Source organism: Panthera onca, chromosome E3 (assembly GCF_046562875.1).
Source record: "Panthera onca isolate mPanOnc1 chromosome E3, mPanOnc1 haplotype 2, whole genome shotgun sequence".
Taxonomy (NCBI): Eukaryota; Metazoa; Chordata; class Mammalia; order Carnivora; family Felidae; genus Panthera; species Panthera onca.
The window spans coordinates 4,057,218-4,083,971 of record NC_138354.1 but is presented as its reverse complement, the minus strand read 5'-3'; the positions used below and the strand labels follow the sequence as shown (position 1 = coordinate 4,083,971).

At 58.1% G+C, this 26,754-nt stretch overlaps 1 protein-coding gene across 3 annotated transcripts in view; it reads right to left on the bottom strand.

Moving 5' to 3' along the window:
* Positions 1 to 21,130, bottom strand: part of SLC29A4 (solute carrier family 29 member 4) — a 28,431-nt gene extending 7,301 nt beyond the window's left edge. For 2 of the 3 annotated variants that reach the window (XM_078440480.2, XM_060649594.3), the window contains exons 1-5: positions 8,692 to 8,931; positions 4,797 to 4,981; positions 1,669 to 1,800; positions 1,273 to 1,386; positions 673 to 801 (exon numbers count right to left, since the gene is read on the bottom strand). In XM_078440480.2, the coding sequence (XP_078296606.1) occupies positions 673 to 801; positions 1,273 to 1,386; positions 1,669 to 1,800; positions 4,797 to 4,971 (550 nt within the window). In that variant the 5' untranslated portion in view covers positions 4,972 to 4,981; positions 8,692 to 8,931. Of the gene's footprint in view, positions 1 to 672; positions 802 to 1,272; positions 1,387 to 1,668; positions 1,801 to 4,796; positions 4,982 to 8,691; positions 8,932 to 20,756 lie in introns of those variants that run through there. The other variant, XM_078440481.2, reaches the window with a different exon arrangement.
* Between the last annotated feature and the right edge of the window lie 5,624 nt (positions 21,131 to 26,754).

Here is a 26,754-nt window from a genome sequence, read left to right as displayed (position 1 = left end):
AATACACCCTCCGGTGATAGTACGTAGGCAAGACACGTAATGACGTCTGCGCGTAACCCCCGAATGGTTTAAAGGGAAAACATAGCGTATTTTATGTTGATATGCGTTCAGGAGCAAAATTTATACGCACCTATTACGTAAACGGGGGGACAGAGGGAAAGCCTATCCGACAAAACATTAGCAACCGGTGGTCGGTGTATGGGAATTTATTATCCTATTTTTGCAACCTTCCCATGGGTTTGAAATAGTTTTAAAATTAAAAGTCAGAAATACAACTTTGAAAGCCAGTCTCCAAAAGAAACACAGTGGCGTGGTCACATGGGCAAGATAGTTCCTGAAGTGCAATCTCTATCTGAGAAAGCCAGGGAACTGCCTCCACGTCCACAGGGCACGCAGGGGTGTGCAAACGTGTGCCCAGCATGTGTGTGCGTGTGCGGAGCGTGCACGGGGATGTGGCAGGCGCTGTGCGTGTGCACTGTGTGAGCACGCACATGGGGCACGCACGGGGGTAGGTGCCGGCACTGAGTCCTTGTCACCTCGTGTCGTTACGCTCCCAGCAGGTGGACGGGGTGGGGGTGGCATGGCCAGCAGTGGGTACTCAGGGGCTCGGCCCCGGCCCCCGCCCTGCCCGCCTCCCCTCCCCACCCCCCCACCCCCGGCCCGGGCTCCTACCTGTGCAGCCTAAGGCCACGGTGCCCACAGCGGCCAGGTTGATGGCGTAAGCCTGGTCGTGAGAGAAGAGCTGCAGCCACACGTCACAGATGCTGATAAAGAGGAGGGGGCCCAAGGCCAAGAGGTAGCCTGAGGGACGAGAGGCCAGAGACGTGGGCACATGAGGCTGGGGGCTCCCCCCGTGCCACCCCTCCTGCAGAGCCAGGTCAGAGGTGTCCTCCCTGTCTGCCTTTCCCCCTTTATGCTGGGAGGGCCGAGGGCACCTTAGAGGGCTCAGGAGGGGTGCCTGGAAGGCTTCCCGGAGGAGGCCCCATTTGAGCTGGGCCTTGACACCGGATGTTGCCATGAAGAGGAAAGGGACAGGAAGAGCAGACTAGGCCCCAGGACGCAATGTGGGGCGCACGGAGCCTCCCCAGGTGCAGGTGTCACGCTAGCACGTGGTGCTCCTGCCACAGGCCTGACCCTACTTTCATACGCTGAACTCTGTAACAGTCCTAGGACATGTGCCCATTATATAGATGGGGAGAGTGAGTCGCAGAGAAACTGGGGTGAGTGGCAGGCCGGACGCGTGAGAGCTGGGAGCCCCGGCGGGCAGCGTACCCGCGGTAATCCTGGTGTGAAGGCTCAGTCTCTCCACCAGCACGTTGTTCAGGAGCACGGCCACCAGCGCCACCAGGATGTAGGTGAGGCTCATGTCGAACACGATGGAGGTCCCTGCAGGGGGCCGGCCAGCAGCAGGTGCTCAGGGGGCGCCCCGCTCCCTGCACCCACCCTCCCCAGGGGCCGCTTCCTTGCGCCGCCCGAGACTGGCTGGCGGCCCAGAGAGGGTGAGCGGACGCTTGGAGTCACTCCGCGCTCGGCAGCCGAGTGAGGATCTGAATAAAATGGGCTTCCCCGAAGCCGAGGCCCGCTTGCGGGGTCTCCGGAGGGCGCCGGGCCAGAGCTGAGCGCGCCGGCCGGCCTGTGGCGGGCGGGACACGACCGCGGGGGACCCACCTGGGTACTTGTGGTGCAGGTAATCCACGTCTGTGATGAAGCTGTTGTAGGGCAGCAGGAAGCCCACGCCGGCCAGCAGCATCGCAAAGTAGATGGCGTGGTAGCGGTCGTCGGGCACGGGCTCCCCTACCGCTAAACCCAGAGGCGGCAGGTTAGAGGCGGACAAGCCCCTCGGAGCCACGGCCGCCGTGCCAGGACCACAGTCTACCGTAGCACCGCCACCCCCATATCCACGGGCCGTTGACACCGTGGTCACCGCCCCCACATCCACCTTCGTGGCCAGAGCTGCCCCAGTCATGGCAACCACCCACGGCCATCACCACCACGGCCACCAAGCAGCTGGCTTGACGGGATGAAGGAAGGGCCGTCGGAAGACTCAGCCAAGGTGGAACCCTCCAGAAGGTTTGCTCTAACTCGGTGTCTAACACATGGGGTGATCTCCCCTTCGGCACCCAGGTGTCCGGGGAGCACGGGCGGCCGTGGGAGTAGCACCACTCACGATGACCTTCAAAAGCCCGCGAGCAACATGCCTGCTCCCCACCCCTGTGCCTCGAGGCTGCCGGCCCAAGGGGACGGTCCTGGTTGCGACAGGAGAAGTGCTTCTAGGCAGAGACACAATGATCCCATTGACCTGGGAGCGAGACGGCCACCAGGCACTCTGGACACCTCCCGGCCCTGAATCAACGGGCAGAGGAGAGGGCTGCCTTCCTGGCTGGGGTGGGTCAACCCGACTACCAAGGGGAAATCAGCTTGCTGCTGCCCGTGGGGACAGAACAGAATAGAACAGAATAGAAGATGACAATGTCCAGATTGCAAGAGGTTCCCTATGGCATCTCTTAGGACTTCTAGTCCCCAGGACTGAAGTCAATGGAAAACAACAACAATCCAATTGTAGCCTTTAGAAGTGAAGGTCTGGGGGCGCCTGGGTGGCTCAGTCGGTTAAGCGTCTGACTTCGGCTCAGGTCACGATCACGCGGTCTGTGGGTTCGAGCCCCGCGTCGGGCTCTGTGCTGACAGCTCAGAGCCTGGAGCCTGTTTCAGATTCTATGTCTCTCTCTTCCTCTCACCCTCCCCTGTTCATGCTGTTGTCTCTCTCTGTCTCAAAAATAAACGTTAAAAAAAAAAAAAAAAAGTGAAGGTCTGGGTCAGCCCACCAAGCAAAGAACCAAGGCCAGCTAGGTGCTGAGGGTGAAGAGCACGAGGAATGGGTAGCGGGGAAAGGGGGTCATAAGTGCCAGCTAGGACCACGTGACCCGCCTCAGAACCGAAAAATGCCGTTGTCACGCATGTTTCTTCCTTGTCTTGACATGAATGTTTGCATATGTGTATTAACCGGGAACTCGTGTTTTGCCTGCTTTGTGACCTTAGTGTCGAACCTAAGACACGTTCACGTGTTAACGTCCCATCTCAGTATTTATGTTATGAGCTGTCAAAGGAGAGGTGGGAACGTGGGAATGTGGACTTTGCATCTTCCTGGGAAAGGATCAGCGTGTTTTTGGTTAGCTGTGTCACCCCAGGCAGCGGTATGACTCTGTTGGTGTCTTTATTTGGAGATTAAGTGTGGTTTACAGAGCCGTGTATGGGAGCCAAGTGGGCAAGGGGTGGACTGTGGTGGTCAATTTTATGGGCCAATTTGGCAGGCTAAAACAGTCCCTCGTTGTTCAATCAAACTGACTGAGGTGCTGTTGTGAAGGGATTTTGTGGATTAAAGTCCCTCCTGAGTGGACTCTGAGTTAATCGAAAAAAATTACCCTGGGTGGGCCTGGCCGAATCAGGCAAGACCTGTAGGTCTTCCCAGAGCTGAGACCCTAAACAGCTCATGCCTCTGGGGTTTCCTGAGCACCTGCCTTATGGACTTCAGACTGTGGATGCTTATTTCCTGTAACAAATCCATACATGTGTGTATATATCTACACCTACATACCTACATCTCTCTCTCTGTCTGCTCTCTCTCTATGTGTCTCCTACTGGCTCTGTTTCTTGGCTGCACCCTGACTGACCCAGCCACCGTCACCAAAGCTACTATAGTCAATTTTTTTTAACGTTTATTTATTTTTGAGAGAGAGAGAGAGAGAGAGAGAGAGAGACAGAGCAGGGGAGGGGCAGAAAGAGAGGGAGACACAGAATCCAAAGCAGGCTCCAGGCTCCGAGCCGTCAGCACAGAGCCTGGGCCGCCATCCACGTCTCTGGCCACATGCTATCTAGTGCCACACCCGGCTGGGGGAAGCCTGGCACCTGGGGGATGGGCCGGGAGCTGGCCCTGCCTAGGCACAGGGGAGCAGCGAGGTTACTCCAACCCACTGCAGGGCTCGGCCAGCAGGACCTCTGCTTCCCATCTGCAGACAGGGCGGACGGAACCAGAGAATAAGCCCCTATTTCCGAGCCTGCGCTGGCGCCAGCATAAACTATAGCCACCCCAAACGAAGTATCACAGGGGGCCTCCTGAGCGCGGGGACAGCCCTAAGCGATGTTCTGGGGCTTCCACTGCAGCCACACGGAGGGTGGTACCAGTCCCCTTCCTCTTTCCTAGAGGACATAACCCAAGCGCAGACAGTGGTAACTTGCCCACGGTCCCCCAGTGGCAGAGAGACGGGGGGCTGGGGCTGAACCCAAACCTGTCCAGGGGCAGCCCTCTACCCTGCAAGTCTGATCTCAGAGGCAGCCTGCCTGGTTCCTCCATGTGGGGAAACAAGCTCAGAGAGGTTTAGGCCCTTGCCCAAGGTCACACAGCCAGGATGAAAATCAAGTCTTTGAACCTCACATCAGTCCTTCTTCCAGGCTCTTTCCCATCTCCACTGAAGGGAGGCCAGTGAACGTGACCCAGGCGACACATGTCACTTCCAGGCGGAAGCCCTACGGGGCAGACTCACCGTGCGCCCCCTCCAGCCGCCCAGGGGTCAGGAAAGCCCATGTTAAGACGAAGCCTCCTCAGCCTGGCTCCCTGACCTGCGCTGGACGCAGCGTTGGGGCGTGGGCCCTGCGACAGCGGGCTTGCGTGTCCCCGTGGCAGGCGTGACCCATCCCGACACCCCCTGGGGCCTGCGCTCGGAGACCCCCCCCACCACCGCCAAGGCGCCCCTCCCCCAGGGCTCCGGTCCCCGCGGGGCCAGGCTCGCACCCTCACTCACCAGAGTCCGTGAAAACCGGGGCGCCCCCGGGCCCGCCATCCTGGCCCCCAGCTGTCCGCACGGCCACCTCCTCCTCCAGCTGGCAGCCGTCGAAGCCGAAGCTGGTCACCACGGCCCTGTCCGGCGTGCCCGCCACGCTGGGCTCCTTGAGGCGCTGGCTGCCCACGGAGCCCATGGCAGCCGCGCTGCAGAGAGAGGAGAGGCGGGGAGGCCGGCTGAGCCAGGGGGGCGCCCCCACCCCCGCCGCGCCCCTGGGTCCTCGCTGCCACTCTCCCAGCCGCTCTGCAGCAGCACGGCGGGGCCCGCGCCCCTGCGCGCCTCGGGGAGCCCGGGACAGGGGCCCGAGTGCAGCTGGCGGCAGCGCGACGGGAGGGGAATCGACGGCGAAGCAACGGTCCGGGGCTGGAGCGCCGGGCGGAACAGCCAACGCGGCCCAACGCTGCGCCCCGTGTCCCACGCACGGCTTCCCTCCGCGAGGGGGTGCCCGACGCAACTCATCTAGGGCGGTGTGTGGTCAGAGGGGGACACCTGCCCCACCCCCACTTGCACTCTCTCTCAAAAGTCAATAAACCTTTAAAAGTTAAAAAAAAAAATAAGTATGGGGCGCCTGAGTGGCTCAGTCGGTTAAGCGTCCGACTCCGGCTCAGGTCATGATCTCTCAGTTCGTGGGTTCGAGCCCCGCGTCGGGCTCTGTGCTGACAGCTCGGAGCCTGGAGCCTGCTTCGGATCCTGTGTCTCCCTCTCTCCCTGCCCCTCCCCTGTTCGCGTTCTGTCTCTGTCTCTCAAATCAAGGGTTAGAAAAAATTTAAAAAAAATGAATAAACATTAAAAAAATTCTACAAGAAAGGAAGAAGCCAGTTGATCCATGACGAGAGGCACCCCCTGTGTAGGTAACGCTGTGTGTGCAGCTGGGTGGGGGGAGTCTTGTTTTCTTTCCCTAAGAGAGTTACCAAGTTTTCCTTCTTTTTCATTTTTAAGATTTTTTTTTTTTTTTTAAGTAATCGCTACACCCAGCGAGGGGCCCGAACTCACAACCCTGAGATCAAGGCTTTCGTCCTCCACCGAGGGAGCCAGCCAAGCGCCCCAGCAATTTGGTTCTGTAACAACTGTTACTCATTTATCTGATCGCAAGCTCGCCTCAGAGAATCTGACACAGAGGTGGGACCAGAGCATCCGGCACTGAGCGCGGCATCTCGGCCCCGCACGAGCGTGTGGGAGAGCCCCCAGAAGCAGCCTGGGGAAGGCCCCCTTCCCGAGGGATCCCACCTGCCGGGGATTACTCCAGGCTTCTCTGAGGTTGGCCTGTCACCACCCTCCACCTCTGCCTGCTCTCGTTTCGTCCCGCTTCCTCCCGCTCTCCCGCCTCAGTTTACCTGCTCCCAGCCTCCAGTCACCGAGCGCCTCCTGCTGGCCCCATGTTTCCACCTTTCCCAGCTCTCCGTAGAGTTTCTACTAGGGCCTTGGAACCCGGAGCCATCCTGCCTCCAGGCTGCTCCGGGGACTGGGGAAACTGCCGGGCTGATGGGCACCCAGGAGTATGGAGGAGAGGGTCACCGGCTTCTCCGTCCGGAGGCCGGAAGCAGGTATAACCTCCCTACAGGCTCGGTGCTTTTCCTGAGTGCCCCCCAGTCCCGGGCCTCTGGCCACATCTGGAGCCGGGAGACCCAGTAAGATTTAGGACAGAGTTGGGCCTGGTGTGAATGACCATGGCCTTGCTCCGTGGCCTTGGGCAGGATTCTGCACAGGAGGCTGGAGACCCTGGGCTCCGCCTTCCCAGCCTCCCTGGATAGGGAGGCCAGGGAAGGGGCCAGCGGCAGAGCGATGGAACACTCAGGATGGGAGCCCGTCCCCAGAGGACACCCGAACCCCGAACTCCTGACCTGTGTTCTGCAAAGCTTCCCAAGACGCAGCGCCCTGGCCACGCCTGGCCACGCCACCCGGGAGGGCGGACGTGCTCAGCATCAAGCCGGGAGGTGGCCCCACTGCTCCCTCTGGCTCCTTGGTGAGGCAGGCAGCTGCCACCCACGATGCCTGCCTCAGCCACCGTCCCCATGTGCTCCTCCAGGCCCCTCCTGTGGGATCCCCCTGTGGCGGCCCCATGGCCCCTGGGCATGACCTCACCGGCCTGGGCACGGGCCAGGCCTCACCGGGTGACAGAGTGGGGGGGGGGGGTGTGCACTGAGATGGCTCGTCTCCACCTCTCCTGGCCTAGGTCTCCAACTCGTCCCTCCCTGGCCCCCTCACCCACACCAACAGCCTTGGAGCCTCGGATCGTCTCCGACCCATCCCTCCTCTTCTCCTGTCCCTCTTTAGTTAAAATTTAAGGACACGCATGTGGGTTTAAAAATCTGAGACTGCCCGGGTTCTTCTCTCCTCCCACCGCCCCCCCCCCCCACTCCTGCCAGAAGCCCTTGATGTCCACCCCTGGGGAGTTGAGAAGACACGGTTCATTTCTTTGGCCATCAGGTCACTAGTCCCTGCTCAATGGGCCACCCCTGGGCCTCAGTTTCCCTACCTCCCTATTGTGGACGAGGATGGGGAAAAAGAACTTCATAAACTGTGCGGGGGGGGGGGGGCGGCTGGATCGTCAAAGGCTTGGTGGCACACGGGAGGTGCTCAGAAATCACACAAGCCCCCGCATCAGGACACTGCGGCAGGCTGGAGAGGGCTCTTGACCCCAGCGGTCCAGAAAGCCTGGCTCATGCCCCCGCTTGGCACAGAGAGCCAAGGCCAGAGGCCACGAGGGTCGCATCGGAGCCCCAGCAGGGCTGACCACCTTTGGCGCCCTCATCTCAGCTGTGACTGAGCGGACACGGGTTCTGAATGGGCTCCCCGGGTGCTGTGAGGCACTGGGTGTCTGGACCCCAGGGCCAGGCTGACCCTTCCCTCCCAGGGGCTGTGCTCTGCCTCCAGAGGCGACGAGGAACCTAAATTCTATTGGGAAAGCCAGCCTGCTGGCCCTCTCGGGCCTCACACTGGTCTGGGCCAGAAGCCCCAGCTGGCTGGCCACCCTCGGACGGCCCCCTGTGCCCGGGCCCGCTTGAGTTCTCTGCTGCTCCTCCACAGGCTTCCAGACTGCCCCAACTCCTCCCTGTTGGTTCTGCCCACAGAAAAGTGGGCTTCGAGGCTCCCCGGCCGCCCCCTTCCTACAGCGGCTGTTGGAGAGGTGAAGGCACTGGCCGCGGCGCTGGCTGGTGACTCGCTCAGCCCAGACCCACCTTCTCCTCCCTGGCCTTGGTTTCTGCGGGTCTCAGGGCTGACAGCACCCTGCACCCCCCAGGCTCCTTCTGCCAGGCCAGCCCTATCAGCAACAAAGTTGGCTCCCAGGCCTGTGCCCCCCAGGCAAAGGGCAGACTCCGCAGGCTACCACCAGGTGACCCCCCCCCCCCCCCCCCCCCCCCCCCCCCCCCCCCGGCTCAGGCCCTGCCTCTTACAGCAGCTTTTCCAAGAACTAGGAGGCAGCTGGCTGGGGGAAGAGGTGTGATGGGGCAGAGGGGGTCCAGGGAGGAACTTCAGGTGGAGGGACCCTTTGGGCCTGCCGGGGGGCAGGGAGGTGGCTCCCAGATCTGGGCACGGCCTGGGGCCACCGGCCACTCTCCCCTTTCCCGGGTCTGGGTCCTACGCTCGCGGCGGGGGAGCCGGCCCGGTCCAGACGCTGGATGGGGCAGGGCAGGAGTACCCTCTTCCTAGGATGAGGGTGGGGGGGGGGTGGGAGATTCGGGGTCCCCAGCGCCACGTGCCCCCGCCCCTGGACTCAGCCGCCCGAGCCGGCGCGGAGGGGGAGGGGGCGCGGAGTGGGGCCGCGCGCGCCGCAGACAAAGGCTCCGACAGGTCTCTGCGCCCCGGCCCATCGCCGTCCCCGTCCCCGCCCGCCACCTCCGCGGTGACCGCTTACCTCGGCACTGCCCCGGCCCCGGGGTCCTCGGCGAGCCCCGCCCCGCCTGTGCCCGCCGCCCCCGCGCCGGGACCCCTGGGCGCCCGCGCCCCACGCCCCGCGCTTCGGGCCCGGCGCAGCCGGCGTCCTCCGCGGGTCCGCGGTCCGCGGGCCCCGGGTCGGCGAGCGCGTCCGGGGGGCGCAGCGGCGGCGGCGGCGAGCGCGGCGGGGGCCACCGCGCTCCGCCCCGGCCCGCCCCCCTCCCCCCCTCCCGCTCGGAGCCCCGCCCTCCCCTCCCCCTGCCTGTCTGCCCCGCCCCCGCCGTCCCCAACCCAAGGCGCCCGCAGAGGCGGGGGCGGGGCCGAGGCCGAGGTCGTCTTCCCGGACACCCCGGGGAGGGGCGTGGTGGCACCGGGCCACACCCCGGGTGACCTGAGGTTGACCTAGCCCGCCACCCCCAAGCCCACCTCCCCGCGTGGATGCCCAGGCTCACTCATCCCCTTCCCCGCTCCTCTGCCCTGAGTCAGCCGGGGAGGGGAGGGGGGGCAGGCGTAAGGTGCCCGGGTCAGTGGGTGGGCCAGCTCACGGGGTGGCCAGACTCAAAGTTTTGAAGGATGAGTAGGAGCCCGTGGGCTGGAGACCTTGAGGTGCGCGGATTCCAGCCAGGTCTGAGGTTTGCCGCTGCCCCCTGTGTTGCTCCCTCTCCGGGTCCCCACCTCGGTCCAGTCTCTCCTGCCCCCCAGCTTGGGAGCAGCCCCTGACTAGGTAGATGGAATTATAGCCTTCTCTCAGGGCTGAGGGCCCCAGCCCCTGTGCCTCTGTCTGAGCCTCGGTTTATTCTTCTGTAACGTGGTTTTAAGAGAGACTGTGGAAGCTCAGGGGACATTACAGAGGGGAGCCCACTGGGGCCCTGGCACAAGAAATGAGCCAGCGATGGGGCGGTTCCACATGCAGGGAAAGGGGTCCTGCCTCAAGGTGACAACAGGAACCGGCTGGGAGGTGGTCCTTCCAGGGCTGGGATCTGTGTCCTTGGGAAGTAGGTGAGCCCCCTCCCCACCCAGGAACCAGCCACCAGGATGGGATCAGAATACAGCACCTGCCAGAGCACCAGCCACGCCCCTACCTGGATGCCTCCTGTCCCTTTCCACCAGACTCGCTGCTCCTCCCCCTGCCCTGAGACCCACCTCTGCCATCCGACAGGACGCCCAGAGCCCACACTGTGGTTGGCACCTGTTCTCAAAGCCTTGTCCCCCTCTAAAAGACTAGAAGTCCCCTGGGAGAAGGCCCTGCTTGATTTCTGTTTGGATCGTCAGTGCCCGGAGGAGTGCATGGCGTGCGGTAAGAACCAGATATTTGTTTGAAGGGTGGACTGAACTGAGCGCTGAATAAGTCTGCCTTGAGTGAAGTGACAGGGTGTGCTGAGGGTGGACGCTCCCCCTGCCCTTCGTCCGGTGCTGTTTGGACCAGGGGAGATGGCCAGTTGCTCTAAGACACTGACTTTAGAGTAAATGAGCCTCGTACTTCCCATGGGTCTGGAGCTTTGAAAGCTCTCCTCCTGGGGGGAAATAAAACTTCTTCGGGGTGGGGGGCACCCGGGCGGCTCAATTGGGAAAGTGTCCGAATCTTGGTTTCGGCTTGGGACGTGATCTCACAGTCCGTGAGTGCGAGCCCCGTATCAGGCTCTGTGCTGACAGCACGGAGCCGGCCTGGCATTCTCTCTCTCCCTCTCTCTCTGCCCCTCCCCTGCTCCCCCTCTCTCTCTCTCTCTCAAAATAAATAAATACACTTTAAAAAATTTTTACAAAATTACTCGGTGTGTGTGAGACGCTGTTCTAGATACAGAGGACACATCAGGGTCCCTGCCCCCGTGGGGTGTCAGTCCCCAGCAAGCAAGCAGTCACTTCAGGAAGTGTCAGATGCCTGCAAGACAACAGGACAGAAGGATGGAATAGTGTGTGACTGCGGGGATGGGGTGGGCGTCATCGTCTAGTGGTCAGGGAGGGCCATTCTGGGAAGGTGACGCTTGAATTGACTGATGGGAAGGAGCCCATGTGGGGAGGTTTGTGGTTAAGGGTGTTTTGGACAGAGGGAACAGCAAAGTCCAGGAGCCAGAAAAAGCTCATTATATTCAAGACCAGAAAGAAGGTCAGTGTAGCAGGAACAGGGGAGGAAGAACCTTCCGGTGGGAGACAGGAGGTGAAGTCAGGGCAGAAACCAGCCCGAGGGGGGCCTTGTTGGCAGGGGGAAGGTGGGGGAGCCCCAGGGGTGTTTCGGTTGGAGGAAAAAGCGTGAGGTGATCTATGTTTTTAAAATCTTCCATCGCTGGTGGGAGTGCAGATTGGAACACCCTTCTGGAAAGTAAATGGGCCCCCAAAACGTGCCTACCCTTTGGTCCAGAAAACCGAGCCCAAGGCAGTCATTCTAAATACAGAAAAGGCCTGTAGAGGAAGAGGTGCACTGCGCCATTGTTACACTTGAAAAACTCAGGAAGGCCAGTGAAGGACCACGTAACCACACAGAGAAATCCTGTCACCACTAGACGGTACGGTTCTGGGGTACTTCCAATATCATGGAACCGCCAAGGTCAAAGTGGTAAGTGACACAGAAACAGGAAACGGGAAGGAACACAGAAGACACTTTGCATCGAGGCCCCAACGTTAAAAAGACAAAACAAACCCAGAAAACGGGTAAAATGATTCTCTGGGAACCTATAAACCTGCTATCAGAAGAGAAAGGAATCTAAATAGAACAATCACTCGATGGAAGATAGAGGGTTCCTGGGTTTGTTCGTTTTTTTAATGTTTTATTTATTTTTGAGAGAGAGAGAGAGTCAGAACACGAGTGGGGGAGGAGCAGACAGAGCGGGAGACACAGAATCCAAAGGGACATACAGAATCTCCCAGCACAGAGCCAGACACGGGGCTCGAACTCACAAGCTGTGAGATCATGACCTAAGCTGAAGTCGGACGCTTAACCAACTGAGCCACCCGGGTGCCCCAAGGGATCCTGTTAAAGAACAATATATTACCCCTGTGCCCAAAAACCCAGGCTTGGTTGGGCAGGTTCACAGAATTTCAGAATTTTACCAAACTTATATAGAAGTTACTTATAGTAAACTTCACTGTTCTGGAGCACAGGAAAAAAATAAAGAAAGGAAGAGCTTCCTAAACCTGACAGATTTCTCTAAGAAAAGAACACATCAGTCTCACCTCTGAATATCAATATAAAATCCTCAAGAAAATAGCCAATGAAATCCAGCAGCACATTGAAATCAACAAGCTCTACAACAGGGACTACAGGGCAGGTCTGATGGAAACTATGCTATTAACATCATGGCTCGTAGTAACAGCTCAAAGAGAAAACCACGGTCATTGATACAGATACGAAAATGGCAAAATAGGGGCACCTGATTGGCTCAGTTGGTTGGGTGTTCAACTCTTGATTTCGGCTTGAGTCGTGATCTCGCGGTTTGTGGGTTCGAGCCCCATGTCAGGCTCTGTGCTGCCAGCACGGATTCTCTCTCCCCCCCGCCCCCCCGCCCCTCCCCTGCTTATGTGCTCTCCCTCTCTTAAAATATATAAATACAAAATTAAAAAAAATAATAAAATGGGTGAAATACATTTGGTTGGCACTTGGTAAAATGCAACCTCTGTTCCCAATGACTTGCAAAGTTTAATGAAATAGGAATCAGTGGATTTTTATGTGGACAGCAAGTCGAAGGCACATCTCTTTGTTTTTTTAATTTTTAAATGTTTATTATTTTTTTGAGAGAGACCACAAGCAAGTAAGGGGCAGAGAGAGAATGAGACACAGAATCCAAAGCAGGCTCCAGGCTCGGAGCTATTAGCACAGAGCCCGACGCGGGGCTCGAACTCACAAACTGGGAGATCATGACCTGAGATGAAGTCGGACGCTTAACGGACTGAGCCATCCGGGCGCCGCAAGGCACATCTCTTCCAGCACAAAAGCAAGATCTGGATGCCTAGTCTCACCCTCTAGTATTTGCCCTCTGCCTCCCCTACTTTGGAGTCCTTGTTGACATTGTTAGGAAAAATATATATAAGATATTTAAAAATCAGAAAAGAGAAGTAAAACTATTGTTATTTATAGGTGACAGGACTATATAGCCGGAAGATCCAAGAGACTCCAATTTTAAGAGATTTCCACAGCTCTCCCATCTGTGAAGTACAACAGACAATCAGAGAAAAGGCAATGAAAGAAAAGATACTTTGATATTGGCAACCAAATAGATAAAAACTCCCTGGAATAATCTTTTTTGAGTTTTTAAAAATTATTTATTTTTTTTAACGTTTATTTATTTTTGAGAGAGAAAGAGAGGCAGAGCATGAGTGGGGGAGGGGGAGAGAGAGAGAGGGAGACACAGAATCCAAAGCAGGCTCCCGGCTCTGAGCTGTCAGCACAGAGCCTGATGTGGGGCTCGAACTCACAAGCTGTGAGATCATGACCCGAGCTGAAGTCGGACGCTTACGTGACTGAGCCACCCAGGCGACCCTTAAATTTTTAACATTTATTTATTCATCTTGGGGGGCGGGGAGGGGCAGAGGATCTGAAGCAGGCTCTGCCTTAACAGCAGAGACCCGGATGCCGGCTGGAAACCACGAGCCCTGAGGTCACGACCTGAGCCAAAGTCAGACGCTTAACCCACTGAGCCACCCAGGTGTCCCTTTGGAATAATCTTAATTAGAAATGTTCAACACCTATACAAAAAACTTGTAAAGGGACATTAAAAAAAGAAGAAAGGAAAGAAAGGAAAATCTTTGCGAGGAAGATAAATAACCCAGAGGAAGATAAATAAACAGAAGGAAGATAAATAAACAGAAAGCCTGCCCCGTTCTTCGGCAGGAAGACTAAAAGTGTGACCAAGATGTCATTTCTCTAAATCAATCCTCTGATCTCACATCATCCCAGTAAAAATAACAGCAAGATGTCCTTCCTTTGGAATCAGATAAACTGATTCTGCAATTCATATGGGCAAATGTAGTTGCGAGAAGGATCCCAGAAAAGACCGAAGAAGAAGGAGAAGGAGTAGAGACGAACTTGCCAGAAACCAAGGCGAAAACCAAGCTCCTGTACTGAGAGCAGTGTGGGCTAGACTTTGATGAGACGAACCAATCATGGGGACAGAGCGTAGTTCCGGAAGTCACCCAGATGTGTGCATCGATGAAGGTAGCCTGACGTGTCGACGGGAGAAAGATAGATGATTGTGTAAGTGTTGCTTGCGCTGGGGGGGAGGCAATCTGAAAACAAGATAAAATAAAATAAAATTGGGTTCCTATCTCATGCCTTATACCCAAGCGAAAACCAAACCCTACCACCAACAGAATAACGAAAAAACTCCAGATTTTTGTTTTTAATCATCTCATAGGAAGAATGTTCTAAGGAAGGCCCAAAACTCAGAAGCCATTAATGAAAAGACCACTAAAAATAAAATGCGTGCATGGAAAAACCCATGATAAAAAAATGGAAAAGTGGGGAAAATATTTGCAACACGTATGACAGGTATTACTTCCTTAATATATAAAAAGCACGTGCAAATCAAAGTGGAAAAGACCAAATAACCAATAGAAAAGACGGGTAAAGTCCATGAGCTGACAATTTACAAAAGAAAAAAAAAACAACAACAAAACCAAAACCACAGTGGCTCCGACATACGAGAAATTGCCCCGGTCTACACCTACGAAGAGAAACACAAATTAAAGCTATAGTGAGAGGCTGTTTTTCTCTTATCAAATAGGCCAAGACCAAAGTTTGAGGCAAGAGGCCCTCGCACCACATGGGGGTAGACCGTAGACTTGTACGTCTGTGGAAGGAAATTCCGCACCTCGGTCAAAATCTTTCATGCAGAAACCATTTGATCCGTTAACTATTTTTTAAGAATGTGTACGTGATCCTTGCATGTCTGTTCAAAGCTATGTATTCAAGGGACATTTGTTGCTTTTTCCTAACACCGGAAGATTAGAAGGTCTACTTGCATTGATGTGGATCCATTTACAAGATACACTGTTTAGTTAGGCAAAAACAACACCAACCAACCAAACAAAAAGCTGCCGAAAACTATGATGGCTAATTGTATGCATCAACTTTAGGCTGGCCCGTGGTGCCCAGGTATGGGTCAAACATTGTTCTGTATATTTCTGTGAGAGTGGTTTTGGATGAGGTTTACATTTAAATCGGTGGACTCTGAGTGAAGCAGATTGCCCTCCGTAGTGTGGGTGGGCCCCGTCCAATCAGTTGAAGGCTGAATGGAACAGGAAGCTGATCAGCCCTGAGCAAGAGGGAGCTCTGCCAGCAGACAGCCTTTAGACTTCAGCCACGACGTCAGCTCTTCCTGGGTCTCCAGGGAGCCGACCCACCCTGCAGATTCGGGGCTTGCCAGCCTCCATAATTGTGTGTCAATTCCTTAAACTAAATCCCTGCGCACGCACACACACACACACACATCCTGTTTCTCGGGAGACCCTAATACAGTGTGCAGAATATGAAACCGTTTGTGTTAAAAAGGGAGAGCATAGGGGCCCCTGGGTGGCTCAGTCGGTTGGGCATCTGACTTTGGCTCAGGTCATGATTTCACTGTTCGTGAGTTTGAGCCCCGAGTCAGGCTCTGTGCTGACAGCTCAGAGCCTGGAGCCTGTTTCAGATTCTGTGTCTCCCTCTCTCTCTGCCCTCTCTCCCTTGCTCGCACTCTGTCTCTGTCTCTCTCGAAAATAAATAAACATTAAAAATAAAAGAAAAAGAAAAACAGGGAGAGCATAGCTGGGAGTGCTCACCGGCACATAGGTTGTTCTGGAAGGATGCACCATAGGCAGGTGATAGTGATTGCCTCGGAGAAAGGAGCCTGTGGGGCTGGGGTCAGAGAAGGGACACTTATTTCTACTGTGGCCTTTTGCACAAGTGGAATTTTTAAAGGGGCGCACGCAAGATACAGAATTATGCACACAGTATATTCACTCCACACAGAGAAATGATTATAACGAAAACAACATTGGTCGTCACTGAATATTCCTCTCTGCGTCTCCACCTTTTCCACAGTAAGCCACGGTCATCTGTAACGCTTTTTGCCACGCACATGCTTATCATGGAAAACAAAACGTGTTTATGTGCAGGGACGCCTGGGTGGCTCAGTCGGTTAAGCGCCTGACTTCGGCTCGGGTCCTGGTCTCACCACTCGTGGGTTCGAGCCCCGCGTGGGGCCCTGTGCTGACAGCTCGGAGCCTGGACCCTGCTTCGGATTCTGTGTCTCCTTCGACGCACGGCCTGCCCCCCAGAGATGCCCGCTCGCGGGAGGTGAACGCCGGGCCCCGTCCCGTCTTCGGCGCAGCGTCTCCCGCGAAGGGCCGGCAGACTCCCCACGGCGGCACTCTGCACGTGTACCGGGGACTCGGTGACTCACGCTGGCCACGGGGATGTCGCTGGTGGTACGGAAGCGTTTTCATCTCAGCACCGCCGCGGTGACACGGCCGGCCGGTCCCCCGAGGGACAGGAGACGTGTGACGCGCAGCCACGCGGCCGAGGCCGCCCCCGGAGCCCCCGACGGCCTGTGGGCAAGCCGGTCAGGGCGAGCAGAGCCGCCTGGCCCGCCACCCTGTTGCGTGCCGCTGGCCCGTCCGTCACGTGGCAGCGTTGCGGCCGTGGAGAGCGGAGACGCCGACTCATCGACGTTAGCCGTGGCTTTGAGGGCTACGCTGTCCTGTGCCTGGGGACCTCGTGACAGATGCGTGCGCCCCGCCTTGCCCCATGCCGGGGGAGGGACTTACTGCACTCCTGTTCCGTCACCTGGGCCCGGGCAGTGTATCCGGCTTGGTGCAGGGGGAGGCCGTGGCGGGGTCCGCCTCGTGGACAGAGTGAGCGGGGGCCTCGCTTGGCAAGTTCCAAGTGCTGTTGTAAATGGCCTCAGATGCTCCAAAAAAAAAAAAAAAAAAAAAAAGGTCATCTTTCAGTAGGACGGCTACCAAGGCCTCCTCCTTGGCCTCTTGGCTTTTGCCACCCTGCCCTCCAGCCCACCTTCCCCGACACAGCGAGCTTTCGAAAAGGCGTCCTTCTGCTAATTGTCTCCCGTGCTTCCTCGGGGCGGCAGGGATTGAAACCCAAAGCCCGAAGTGTTCTGACCCGGCTGACCGCTTCCGACTGTTTCCTTCCACTTGCTGACCGTCGAGGAGAGGCTGAGAAGGGGGCGTGGGCTCCGGGGGGGCTCGCTGTGCCTCGGGCCCCACCGGCAGGGGGGTTCCGCTCAGCTCTGCTCAGTCCAAGCTGGTGTGATTCCTTTGCAAACTTTGTGGGCTTCCTGCGTACCTGACTGCGGTATGCTCCGTCGGGCAAAAGCCACACACGCGCGTCTGTTGGAGACATCCGTTTGGGGCCATGCGACAGGCACTTCAGAGTTTGAGGAGCCTGCTCGTCGAGCAGAGAGAGGCTAAGTCTCCAGATTCCCAGAAGCCTTTGCATCTAGCGAGAGTTTCAAGAGTTTCAAGCATGGCCTGGAGTGTTTCTTAGCCACGACTTTTACTGTGGACAGTGGCATCTTTCAGATTTTGCTCGACCTGACACTGTGTTAGATCAGCAATACTCTACATTTGATCTTTGCCTCAGGTGAATCCTTTCCCTGGGGACTGGGGTCTTTCTTTTTTTTTTTTTAATTTTTTTAATGTTTATTTCTGAGAGAGAGAGAGAGAGCAGGGGAGGGGCAGAGAGAGAGGGAGACACAGAATCCAAAGCAGCTCCAGGCTCTGAGCTGTCAGCACAGAGCCCAAAGTGGGGCTTGAACCCACGAACTGCGAGATCATGACCTGAGCTGAAGTCAGATGCTTCACCGACTGAGCCGTCCAGGCGCCCTGGGTCTGTCATTTCTAGCGGCCCATCCAACCCACCCTCCAGGTGCGAGCCCTTGTGCAGGAACCTCGAGGGAGACACTGGCCCAGGCTAGACTTTCTAGAATAACTCTCACTGTTGCAGTGACGACAGCCTCCAGCCTGGCCATCCATCGTCCATCCTTCCCAAGGGGCAGGGGCTGCCGCAGACCTGGCACTCAGTCTGGGTGATGTGCCTCACCAAAGACCAACAGGCGACTCAAAGCATCATCCTACCTCCTCCAGCCACAGAGTGGGCTTGTCTCGTTTTGGGGGAGAGAGGGACTCAAGATGAGCTTTAAAATAAACTTAACATCTGGGTGCCCGAGTGGCTCAGTCGGTTAAGTGTCCGACTCTTGATTTTGGCTCAGGTCACGATCTCACGGTGCATGAGTTTGAGCCCTGTGTTGGGCTCCACGCTGACAGCATGAAGCCTGCTTGGGATTCTCTCTCTTTCCTTCTCTCTCTCTGGGCCTCACCTGCTCACATTCTCTCTCTCTCTCTCAAGATAAATAAATAAATGAACAAACTAACTTAATGTCCACAAAAAGACCCATAAGACTTGTATTCGTAAGGGTAAAAACCCGGCCACAGCCCAGGCATCCATCCATCCAGCAGGAGACGAGTAAACAGACCGGCTCCTTCCGCGCCACGGCGATCTACGCGGCAATAAAAAGGAACATGCCACTGATACCCCAGTAACTGTGAGGAATGTCAAGGGCGTTGCACCCACCGTGAAAAAGGCCGACCCCAGACGGACTCCTATCCACTCGCACGAAGTTCTAGTCTAGGCAACACGGATCTAAGGTAATTAAGATAGTGACCACCGTCGGGGAGGGCGGGGGCACAGGGCACTCTCTGGGGCCAGCGCCAAGCTCTCTATCTCGGCGGAGCTCCGGCTGCTTCCGCAACGTGTGCATCTGTCACAACTCCCCAGGTGTCCGTTTTAGATTTGTGCCTTTCACTGTTTGTGAGTTTTGCCTAAAAAAACCCACCAAACAGCAACACAAAAACAACCCCCTCCCCCCAAAAAAGAACAAAAAGCAAAAAAAAAAACAGAAAACAAAGCCAAACCCAATACTGACCTCTAGCTAATGACCTGCATGTTGAGGGGTGAAGTTCACTGATGTCTGCCACCGACTTTGAATGCACTAAAAACAACGTGACGGGTTGGTGGCTGGCGAGGGGGACGCGGGGACGGGCAGCTGTCCCAGAAAGCCAACAGAGCAAATACAGACAGTGAGCATATGGGTGTTCGCTGCACAATTCCTTCGGATCTCCTTTATGTTGAAAACTTTCATAATAAAATGCCGGAGGAGAGAGAAGGATAAAGAGAGCCCAGCGGTGCCCCCCGCCTGGCCGTCGCTGCTCCACGGGGGCTGTTTCAGGCCACGGTGGCCGTGCCAGCTGCTTCCTACGGAGCTCAAACCTAATTTAGTCCCAACTTATTAACGTAAAGCCCATTAGAATCTTCCCATCAACTGGTATTTGCAGCCAACAGCCAGACAGAGAGTGAAGCGCGGGGCCTGCCCAGGACACATGCAGCCAGGGAGGGAGAGGGAGCCTCCCGGGGGCAGAGGGAGGGACGCCGCCTGGGCTGCCGTCCAGGGCCAGCCAGCTGGACGCGCCGGGCACGGCCGGGCTCCGCAGATCGCCGAGGGGCGGGGGTCTCCACCCCTCAGTATCGCCCCTGGTGCAGGGACGGCCTTCACCTCTGTCGCCTCCTCTAATTCTTACGGGGACTGGGGCACCCCCCCCCGCCGAGCCCCTTTTAGGGATGAAGAAGCCAGCAGGTGTGTGGTGGGGTGGGAATCCCCCAGGGATGCTGGGTCGTAGTCATACATGCACCGTTCTTCGTGCTCACAGCCACTCCCGGGGACGCAGGGGTTATTGAGTCACCTTAGGGCAGGTCCCAGGGACCAAGGCATCAAAGCCTGTTTCTGACCGTGGACAGAAAAGGCCCCTGGGACTGCCAGGCCCAGAGAGGAGAAGGCCCTCGCCCGGCGTGGCCCGCCAGGACGCAGAGTCAGCCCCGTCTCTGTCCCCCCCAACCCCACAGTGACTCCGGGAGGGGAGGCTGAGGCTCGGAGAGGCGGGAGGGCTTGGCCCAGCCACACAGCGAGGCCAGGCAGACACTCGTCCCTCGCTTGTCCCTCCCTCGTCTGCCTGCCCTGGGTTATGCCACGCCCTGGAACGCCCTTAGACCTGGAGATCAAAGGAGTGGCCCCGGCCAGGGCTGTAAGCGGCCTCCTGGGTCTCCCCGACTCGACGCCCCAGGCCAGCCAGCAGGGTCCCAGGGCTCCCAGGGCTGCTGCGGCCTGGCCCTGCTCCAGAAGCTTTCAGTAGGAAGAGCTCTTTATTACGGCTGCTGTGGATGAGGCTGGGAGGGGGAGCCTTGGAGGGAGCCCGGGACCTGCTGACTCCCCCTTCCCTGCCATCCCCGCCCGCCTAGACCCTGCACAGCCTCTGCGACTCCCCAGCGACACCCAGCCTCCTGTGGCTCCCCCTCCCCCACAGTCCGTCCCAATCTCCTACCCACGTGGTTCCCTCCACCTGCAGGGACTGCCTGTCCACACACACTCGCCACTACCCTTCGGCTTCTATTCCTCTGTCCGCAAAGCCTCGGGGCCCACAGTCCCCTTCTCCGGGGAGCCTCCCCTGACTTTGGCGAGGTAGGAATGACCCTGAGCACTCACTGGGTTGTCAGGCATCGGGGAATCCTTACCTGGACCACAGCCCGAGTTACAGAGGGGGCTGAGGCCCAGAGACGTGAAGCCACTCGTCCAGCACCACACAGCTCAGAATCTCGAGGACTTAGCTCCTCCCTGGGTCTCAGGGCAGGGCTGGGTCTTGAGGAGGGCTCCGTAAGTGAAAGGGAGGATTACCGTCGGGGGGGGGGGGGGGGGGCGGCACAGAGTGATGCCAGCCCAGCGTCACCAGATGAAGGTGACCAGATTCTCGTAGACACCTCCGTTCCCAGAGCACCTACACGATGTCTCACGTTCTGCTCTGGAATCAGCACGCCCATTTCACAGATGAGAGGATGCCAGAGAGTCACAGAGGCTGGCCCAGGCTCTCCCGGCAGCCTCCGCGGGAGGGGAGGGGCAGGTCTGGGACGGGAGCGCCGGAGATCGGCCGGCCGCACCTGAGCCACACCTGAGCCGAACCTGAGCCGCACCCGAGCTGAACCTGAGCCGAACCTGAGCCGCACCTGGGCCTTACCTGGGGCTTGTCTTGCTCGGTCGGAAGCCTTACCGGTGCAGGTAGAAATTGCTCGGCAGACACGCTGTTCGCCGGAGGCTTTGTACTCTCTATTTACAAGAGGAGGCTTGTGAGCAAATTAGCAGGGTAACCAGGGAAAATGTTTGGCTTCCGTGGGTGGGAGTTGGAGCCATCTGTTCCCGAGTGCTGAGCAAACACTGGAGCCGTCGCGGGAGCCGGAGCGCCCGGCAGAGCCGCGGAGAGAGCTACCTGGCCCCGGTGGGCTGTGTGTCCCAGGGCAGGGTGCTCACCCTCTCTGGACCTCAGGGTCTGCCTCGGTAGGGCCGAGGGGCTGCGGCTCCACAACGCGCCCTGCCTGCCTCCCTTCTCCTCCTGCACAACCCCCCCACCCACTGTGGTGTAGACGAAGCCCCTCCCAGGCGGAGGAAGCCTGCCAACGCACAGCTCTCTGGGCCTTCCCAGCACCGGCCTTTGAGGTTTTAGTTGCCACTGGATTTGTTTTGTTCCCAAGCTGCCGAAAATAGCTTTATTGTTTCCTCTGAATATAACGACGATATTTCGCCAGCCCAGAAATGTAGGACATAAACCAAGCGAGAGCCCCCCCCCCCCCCCCCCCCCCCCGCCGCTCCCCCACCTTGGATGGACACATCCGTTGAGCAGAACATCTCTGTGAGCAGTCTGGGGTCCACGTGTGCGGTGAGATCGCTGGCGAGGGATGGCAGAGACCCGGACGGAGGACGGCCACCCCCGGCCCGCACCCTTTCATCCTCCCCTCCCCCCGTCAAGGTCCCTAGAGCCCGCCTCCCCTCCCCTGGTCCTTTCCTCCACTCGAGAGAGCAGAAAGGTGGCGTCGGAGCCTGGCCGCCGGGCAAACCTGAGCTCCCCCCGATCCTCTGCCTCCGAGCTGTGTGCTGCTGACTGAGCTCACTTGTCTCATCTGTAGAAATGGGGTCACAATGGTAGCAGTGGTGTCACGGGATGGCCGCTAATTACATCAATAGCGTGTGACGATCGCCGGGCCCGCGGGCACCGAATCGGTGCCCAGCGGCTGTCATCGGCCATCAGCAGGATCAACAATCAAGTGTCCGGGGCGTCTCGCCAGTCGGTGACAGTCGATCCCGCAGGGTCCCCGCCAGGTATGCAAGGCTTTGTGGTGAGGCTGGACCGTCCAGGCCGCTTCCTGCCGGCTGCCTGGTGGAAGGGACCAGCTCGGGCTGCAGAGGGGCCTGGATGCCGGGCCAGCGCGGGAGAGTCTCGGCCAGGGACGCACCCTCAGCCCGCTCACGACCAGCGCGTCTGCGGGCGTGGTCGGCATCTGGGGGTCAGGCTGTCCCTCAGGCTGGGAAGGGGGCTGGATGTGGCCCTTGGGGTGGGGGGCAGTGGGCACCGTCCTCATCTCCCTCCACCCCGTGGGATTTAATGAGGGAACCTTCTAGATGCCTCAGCTCTGCCTTCCTAGGTGCCGGAGAACACAGCTACCTCTGGAGAGCTGGTTATTACGTTCTGAGGAAATTCTGCAAGACGGGAACTCAGCCATTATGAAAAATTAAATGAACATACAAGTCTGCTTGGGATTCTCCCTCTTTCTCTCTGCCCCTCCCCTGCTCATGCTCCCTCCCTCTCTCTCAAAATAAACCTAAAGAAAATTGAATGAACATACAAAAACAATACATTTAAAAACTCATCGCTTCTAGGGGTGCCTGGGGGGGCTCCTTCGGTTAAGAGTCCGGCTCTTGATCTCAGCTCAGGTCTTGATCTCCTGGTGGGGGATCGAGCCCCGTGTCGGGCTGTGCACTGGGAGTGGAACCTGCTTGGGATCCTCTCTCTCCCTCTCCTTCCGCCCCTCCCCTGCTTGTGCTTGCTCTCCCCCTCTCTCAAGAAAACCAAGACACAGGGGCGCCTGGGTGGCTCAGTCAGTTAAGCGTCCGACTTCGGCTCAGGTCACCTTCTCAGTTTGCAAGTTCGAGCCCCGCGTCGGGCTCTGTGCTGACAGCTCAGGGCCTGGAGCGTGGTTTGGATTCTGTGTCTCCCTCTCTCTCTGCCCCTTCCCTGCTCTCTCTCTGTCTCTCAAAAATAAATAAATACTAAAATTAAAAAAAAAAAAACAAAAAACAGAAAACAAAAAGAAAAAACTCATCGGTTCCTGATTACCTTACTTTTTTAATCTCTGCTCTACCCCTGCACACTGCCGCTTTTCCTCACCCCTGCTCCACACGGAGCGGGGGCAATCCTCCCCTCTGGGGGGTCCCTCAAACGCATCCCAGAAAGTCCGTGCCCTGGACTCCAGCCTGGGGACACCGCTGTCACGGATCCTGCTTGGCCGCTCAGCACGTCTGTGCCCCCTCGACTGCCTGCCCGCAGCATCCGGAGCCCCGTCTCCCAGCACAGAGCTGCCCGTGTGCCCGCGGCACCCAGTCCCCTCAAGGCACCACCCCCGAGCTTCCCAGCCAGGTTGTGAGGGTCCTGTGGGACTGGCCAGCTCTGTCTACTTCACGGATCACCCCCAGGTCCTGCCAAACGCACCGCGGCCTGGGGCCCCTCTGGTCCCCTGTCGGAGCAGCCCTGACCCCCTTCTGGGGTCTCTGGGGACTTTTCTCCTGATGTGTGGATTAGTGTGTGCGTGGCCCTAGACCAAGGGTGACCAAGGGGAGTGTCAAGGGTGCATGTGTGGGGAGTGAACCCGCGGCAGGTGGGCCTTTGGCCATTGGACCCTTGCCCCAGGCTCTGCAATTTTAGGGGCAGGGCTGACCCCAAGGCCCAGCCTCGACACCTTCCCTCGTGTGGCTTCATCCACCCAGAACACCCATCTGTGCCTTTGGAAGCCTTCCTGAGCTGCGAGACGACACCAGTGTTTGTGGTCATTCTGATCAGGGGCTGCAGTGCTATGAGGTGGGGAGGGGTCCTGAGGCCCGAGGGCATTTGCCGAAGGGGCTGCTGTCTGCCCTCCAGGGGCTGCTGCGGGCTCAGGAGAAGCACAGTGCTGGGGGCAGGCGGCTGTTTCATCCCTGGAAGCTTAGCTCGGCTGCATTTTCCTAATCCCCATGGAGGATTATGGAAACTCAGTGCATGTCCCTTGATAATGCCATTTAAGGATTTAATAGGCTTCAGGCTCTCTGAGAGAAAGCCCAGACGGCTTTGTTCCCGACTCACTGGGTGACCTTGATCTATGGCTCTGTTCCTCTTTCTGTAAAGAGGTTGGCGGTGGTCAGCGGTCCCTGAAATGTCATGTGTCCAAGGGCGTGGACTGTGGTCACCACAGTTAGTGTTGGTTTGAAAAGCTTCCTCACCCAATCTCCCTCTCCCATGGGGGAGGTGGGGCTGTCAGTCGCCGAGCAGGAGGCCAGCCACGAGACAGGATCCACGGGGACACAAGTGGTTGGTGAGGGATGGGCGTGTGGCTCACGCGTGCCCCCCCCCCTCCAGAAGTTTCCTCACAACCTCCGCTGGGTGTAGCTGCTGGGTTTCTTCCTTGAGGCTTCCTAACTTGGGGGGATAAGCTCAGGCTGCTGTAGCCAAGCACTGACGTGTTGAGATGACAAGCAGAACACAGAGACGGAGAGAGAGCCAACCCCCGGCGGTGCTGGGAACCTGGATCTACCCTTACCTGACACCCGCTCCGTGAGACGGTCAGTTCCCTTTCTGGCAGAAAGCTGTTTCAAGTGGTGTTTGTGCTGCTGGGAACTGGAGGCGATGGGAGCTGGAGGAACAGGGGTTCCTCCATGATTGCTGCGAGGAAACCCTGGATTTTATCAGATCTTCGGTGGGGTCCCGCTTCCTCCCAAAGACTAAGAAGCCTCGGGGGAGGTTTCTTCCAGCCCTAGATGCCCAGATATCTCAGCAGCTGCTGACAGGATGACCTTGGCAGATTCATCGTCAGACTTCCCTGGACGTCTCCCCTGGCTTGTCCTTCTGCCCCTCCTGTCTGCGTCGTGCCCTGGGAGCTGCCCCGTATGGGCCCCATCCGTGGGGTCTCTGCCTCTGGCTCCTGGTTGGGTTTGCTGGATGGAAGGCCCCGATTCTCTCTCTCTCCGCCCCTCCCCTGCTGGTTCTCGTTCTCTCTCAAAATAAATAAATAAGCCTAAAAAAAATGTCGCGCGTGGTAACGCTCAGTCGATGCGGAGGGTGAGGCAGGACGGAAGAGGCGACCCCGGACTTGGCCGGGGGAACGGACAGCCGGTGGCCTTTGTGGAAAGCGGGACAGGGCGTGCGTTACCCGGTGCCCCCCCAACCGGTGGTTCGCGCAACAGCGTGGCTCCTTCTGCTCGCGGGTCTGGAGGTGAAGCGGGCTCCGCTGGCAGTTCTCGTGCCGCGTGTCGTGTCGAGCGCGGTCCCAGGCGGGTGGTGGCTCCTCCCCCCGCCCCGCCCCGTCCGTCTGCTGCCTGGGCCAAGGCTCCAAGTGCGGCCGATGGAGCTGCCGGGGCCGCTCCCCCACGTGGCGGCCTCACGGGAGCCGGACCACGTGGGTGGTGGCATGGTGTGGCTTCGACGGTGTCCAAAGGCCCAAGCCCCAGCCCCTGTGAACATGACCTTGTTTGGAAATAGGGTCTCCGCACAGGTTCAGAGGAGGTCCGAATGGATTCCAGGGGGTCCTAGCCCAATGGCCGGTGCCCTTAGAAGCAGAAGGAGAGCTGGACAAGGACACATCATGTGACAATGGAGGCAGAGACTGGGGACATGTGTCTACAAGCCCAGGAATGCCCCGGGGTTGCGGTCATTCAGCAGAAGGCGGGAGAGTGGCCCGGGACAGAACCCCCCACCCCCGGCCCCCGCTCACCCCTGCTCCTGCAGAGGGAGCCAGGAACAAGGTGTGGGCAGGGCCGTCTTGTCCTGTGTCCACCCCCATGTGGTCGTTCCTCTGTGAGTGTCTGTGCCCTGAAATCCTCCTCTTAGAAGGACCCCAGGCCTCTTGGATTGGGGCCCACCCTCGTGACCTCATTTTACCATAATTACCCCCTTAAAGACCCTGTCACATTTTGAGACGCTGGGGATTCAGAACACAAGGTTAATTTTGGGGTCACAATTCAGCCCACATGACGATGCTTTGAGTTACCCGGTTGTGGACTTTGTTGCAGTGGCCACGGGAGACGGGGACATAACTCAGGGTTCATGGAGCAGTTTTCCCAAGAGACACCGTGGCCTTTCTTGACACGGTCACTGCGTCCTCGTCCGCCCGTGGTGGTGGTCACGGAGGTCCGCCCGGGCAGAGCAGCTAAGGGTTTGCAGACGCCCACCGAGGGGGGCCTGGGCTGGGAGGAAAGGTGGGTGGTGAGAAAGAAAAGAGGGACAAGGGAAGTTACTAGAAATAAAGATTGTAGTCAGTGGAACCATATGCACGATATGACATTCGGGGGGGGACGCGCAGGATGTGCGTTGCTGGATAAAATGCACGCGGGCCAGGTTTCTAGGGGGTAACATGTTCATGGGGAGAAAAGAGCTCAGTCCTCAGCCAAAGGCTCGCCCCCGGGTTCTCCAACATTTGTCTATAGAGCCCCGAGACGTGCAGGATTCGGGGGTGCTGCTGACACCCGGGAAAGTGCTCCCACGCCTCGGCCCCCAGGATGTCACAGGGGCGACACCTGCCTGGTTTGCAAAGTCCTGTCCCCAGAAGGGCTGTCATTCTCCCGGGGAGGCTCCAACACGGGGAGATCTCGGCCTCTGGGGCCCGGGGGTTAACTCCCCCCGCCCCCATGCATCTAATTGTCCCATTTTAGCCAAAGGCTGTGAAGGGCCCGATGGCTTCCCCATCTCAGCTTTCCTGGGCTTGGAAGGGACATTTAATGATAACTGCGGCTGCCTTGTTGAGCCACTGGTTGCTGCGGGCGTCTGGGATTTTTCCGTTTTGACCCAAGGAAGGAGGGAAGCTTCTCTGGGACTCTGTCCCTGCGCCCCAGCCCCGTGGCCGTGGGCAGGTCGCGCCTCCTTCCTGGGGCTCTGTCATCACGTCCACGAGATGGGGATGCTGCTGGGTCAGAGCAGGGGGCAGTCCTGGTTCTGGCAC